We start from the raw sequence: 3,668 nt of genomic DNA on the forward strand, positions 1-3,668 counted from the left end.
CTGTGTCCCAAAAGGGGGCGTCTCTCTCTCTCTCTCTCTCTCCCTCCCTCCCTCCCTCCCTCCCTCTCTCTCTCTCTCTCTCTCTCCCTCCCTCCCTCCCTCTCCCTCCCTCCCTCCCTCCCTCTCCCTCCCTCCCTCCCTCCCTCCCTCCCTCCTCTCTCTCTCTCTCTCTCTCTCTCTCTCTCTCTCTCTCTCTCTCTCTCTCTCTCTCTCTGCAGCTTCTCGGCTCCCGCTCTCGCCGTGCTGGAGGCGGGATCATGGTAACGAAGTGCGGGGCGTCTCTGTCCCCCGGCACGCTCTGCCTGGCCGCTGCGCTCAATGGGCTACTCAGCTTCGGCTTCTTGGCTGCGGCCATCGGCACCGACTACTGGTACTTGATCCACGTGGACGGGGCTGGGCGCAACGGCAGCGCTCCGGATGGCGAGGAACTGAGTTCTCACTCCGGGCTCTGGCGACTCTGCGAAGGTGAGGGCTGGGGCAGCCTGGCTTGCTCCTTGCCTGCCTATGCCGCTGTGTGCCATTCCACCTCGCTGGCGCGGACCGGACTCCGTGGCTAATTGATCAGTGGCGTTTCCATCCATCCATCCATCCGTCCGTCCATCCATCCATCCATCCACCCATCCATCCATCCACCCATCCATCCATCCATCCAGGCGGCGGCTTTTAGCGGCGGGAAAAACGGCATCCGCCTAGGTCGGAGCTGCAGTCCCTGCTGAAGGCTGAGCGCTTGAGGCGAGCGAGTAGCGCCTCAGGACGTTGAACTCAGCTCGCCCTTCTTTCCCGCTGTCCCTCTCAGTTGTTTTGCTCTGATAGTTGAATAATAGGATATAGTTCGACGGAAAATGCGAAGGATTTTGGGGTGGCCCTAACTCTCTTGTGGCTTTCCCTGTGTCTCATTAATGCCCCCCCCAATCCCTAGATTCAGTATCCCCAGGAGCTGGGGTCTGCAAGCTCTAGAAATACTGGCTTAAAAGCTGATTTCCTGGGCAAAGGAGACAACAGTGAAAAAAAACGTGTTGCTGCCGCCAACCGCTGCTGTCTGCTTCTTTAGCCATCAGTTCTGAGGAATGCACCACATTTTCCATGTAATTTTTTTATAAGCGCAGGCCTTACTGTTGGGAAAGTACTTGCTACCGGTATCTCATTCTGATGTCTAGCGTGACTTTTAGTATCTCTCATTGTCAACTGGATTCCCGATGAAATGGCACGGTATATGCTGGATCCCAAGCTGATCCTAAGCGTCTGGATGTATTTGCATTGGGCTGTGAAACAGAGCCTTATTTTGTCTTCTGAGCTTTGCTTCCTTTTGTCACAATTGACTGTGGCACTGAGACCCCTTCTTCTAAGCACAGGGATGGGTATTGTTAGGATTGCCTCAATATGACATAATCTGGGGAGGGGAAGAACTTTTATGGCAGTGGAGGTGGGTCAGGTATGCAGTTATCTACTTGCTTAGCCAGGAGAAAAAGGTGCCCACCATCAAGAGAGATTTGCAACGCGCCAGGCAGAGTCTCTTTCCCACCCAAGAGACACAGATCCCCATTCTTCCCATCTGATCTTCCTCCAAGTCACATCAGATTCGTGCAACTGGGTATGAAATGAGGAAAGTGTGTCCCTGCTGTGATATTATCACAGGAAGAAGTGAGAGCACAACAGGCTATCTAAAAGGGCTTGATTTGCCCCCTCTAACTTTTTAAAGAGATTTAATTGTCAACAATCAACTCAAGTTAGTGATCTTGACAAAAAAAGGCACCTATAAGTACCTTCATTCAGCACAAATGTTAGCTGGACTGCTACTGTTCAGTTCTAACTTGTGGCCTTTTTACTGAACTAGGGCATACCTGTTGCCGATTTTGCCTTGGTCGGCATTCCAGCACCCTGAACCCCATTGCTAGGTGTCTATTGCTTTTCTTATTTTACTGCTTCCCCAGGACAAAATGCCTGTATGCCCCTGATCGACCCCTTTGGCGCAGAGAGTTGGCTGGTGCCGGCATCACTCCAGCATCTTATCTGTGAGTAGAGAGACTTATGTGACTTGGGCATCCTTGATGGTGGTAGGAAATTTTATATTGCTCTTCCTATTTTGAAATGCACGCTGTCCTCCACACTAAGTTCAGAAAGGGGGACGGAGCCTTTTGTGAAACCGATTATTTCTAGAAGTGGGCACTGTTTTTATTTTGGGGGATGGGCATAAGGGGAATATTTATTCCTCAAGAGAAAAATTGATAGATGTTCAGGAAGGAATGATGTTTCTGGAAGAAAGGCATGTTTTTTTTAAATAATTCAACCAATGGATATCCCTTTAATCAACTTCTTGGGATTTTGCTTTCTTCTTTTGCTATGCCAGTTTTTTTCCCCTTGACAGACATGCATCGAGCCTTCATGGTCTTGCTGCCACTCAGTCTCATCTTGATTATTTTTGGCTGGATCTGTGGGATCATTGGCTTCTTGGCCCAGATTTCCTGGCTTCTGCTCTTCACGGGCTGCTATTTTCTATTGGGTGGTAAGTGATATTATGTCCGGAAAGATTTTGAAGAATCCCATAGCATCTCTTCATTATGAGCACGTCTCCCTACTCCTTGTCAGATCTGACATGTCAAATGGCAGTGCATGCTTTGTTTATTATGAAATATTCACCCATGTCATTTCAGATCCAAGTAGCAGCTCTTGAGATTATGCAGGGCACATTGTATTTTTAGCAATTGAGACTCACAGCACTTGGGAGATAGGTTATCTGTGAGCCATCTCATAGTAACCAGCTCAAATTGCTAGCAAATGTAGCGGTGGGATTGCTGTAACAATCACATTCACTATGTTAGAAACTATAAATAATTAATTTATTCTGAAGCTAATAGGACACACAATTGAAGCACAGTTGGTAGCTGGATTTATCTAGGTATTTTCTGGACAGAATCCCCCAGCATTTCTCTGGCAGGGACCGCTCTCTTGTGAGACTTTTTTCTTGGATACTTAAAGCAAGATCTCTCTGGAAACTGTTTTATGACGGTGTGGCATCTAAGGATTTGCTTTATTAGAATGCAAAGATCTATCTAGTTTACAAATGCTTCTAGAAACTTACAAGCAAACAAGGGGATGGTAGCCCTGCCTCTTTGCTTGATCATCTGTTTGTGACATTGCTCCATTTACCTCCATTGATACCAACAGAATAACTATATTTGCTACTCAGATTGCTGCTCTGATGACCTTTTATCTACTTTTCTTCCCATTCAGCACTTCTGACTCTGTCAGGGACGAGCACCTATATCTGCTACTCCAAAGCAGCATTCATTGAAACTGTGCGTATGTTTGACCGACAGCGTTTTGACCGTGTCCATATTACTTTTGGCTGGTCCCTGGCACTTGCGTGGCTCTCATTTGGCACAGAGGGTTTGGCTGGCATCCTACTTCTCCTGGCTGCTCAAGGACTCCGTCTGAAGCAGGATGCACATTCAGCAGACATTTAATCCTGGGAGAAAGTGGGAAAGGAATTGAAACGAGACAGTGCCAGGCTTGAGAAATAATTCTGCTCTGCACTATTACTTTCCTTAATCTTTCTAATAGGGAATGCTGATGCTCATTCCCTGCTCTGTTGTAAATACAGCACACACAGATAGACTGTGGGGCTACAGGGCCAGGACTGTGCCTATGAATTACTATGGAAGAATCCC

The 3,668-nt window shown here is 47.8% G+C and overlaps 1 protein-coding gene across 1 annotated transcript; it reads left to right on the forward strand.

The window, feature by feature from the left end:
* Positions 1 to 257: 257 nt before the first annotated feature.
* TMEM235 (transmembrane protein 235) lies at positions 258 to 3,464 on the forward strand (the record flags this gene model as incomplete). Its single annotated transcript, XM_083356588.1, has 4 exons — positions 258 to 465; positions 1,932 to 2,012; positions 2,366 to 2,503; positions 3,232 to 3,464. 4 exons carry the CDS (start codon positions 258 to 260, stop codon positions 3,462 to 3,464), a joined length of 660 nt encoding a protein of 219 aa, XP_083212714.1.
* Positions 3,465 to 3,668: the final 204 nt, after the last annotated feature.

This window comes from Vipera ursinii, assembly GCF_947247035.1.
Source record: "Vipera ursinii genome assembly, chromosome: 2".
Classification (NCBI taxonomy): Eukaryota; Metazoa; Chordata; class Lepidosauria; order Squamata; family Viperidae; genus Vipera; species Vipera ursinii.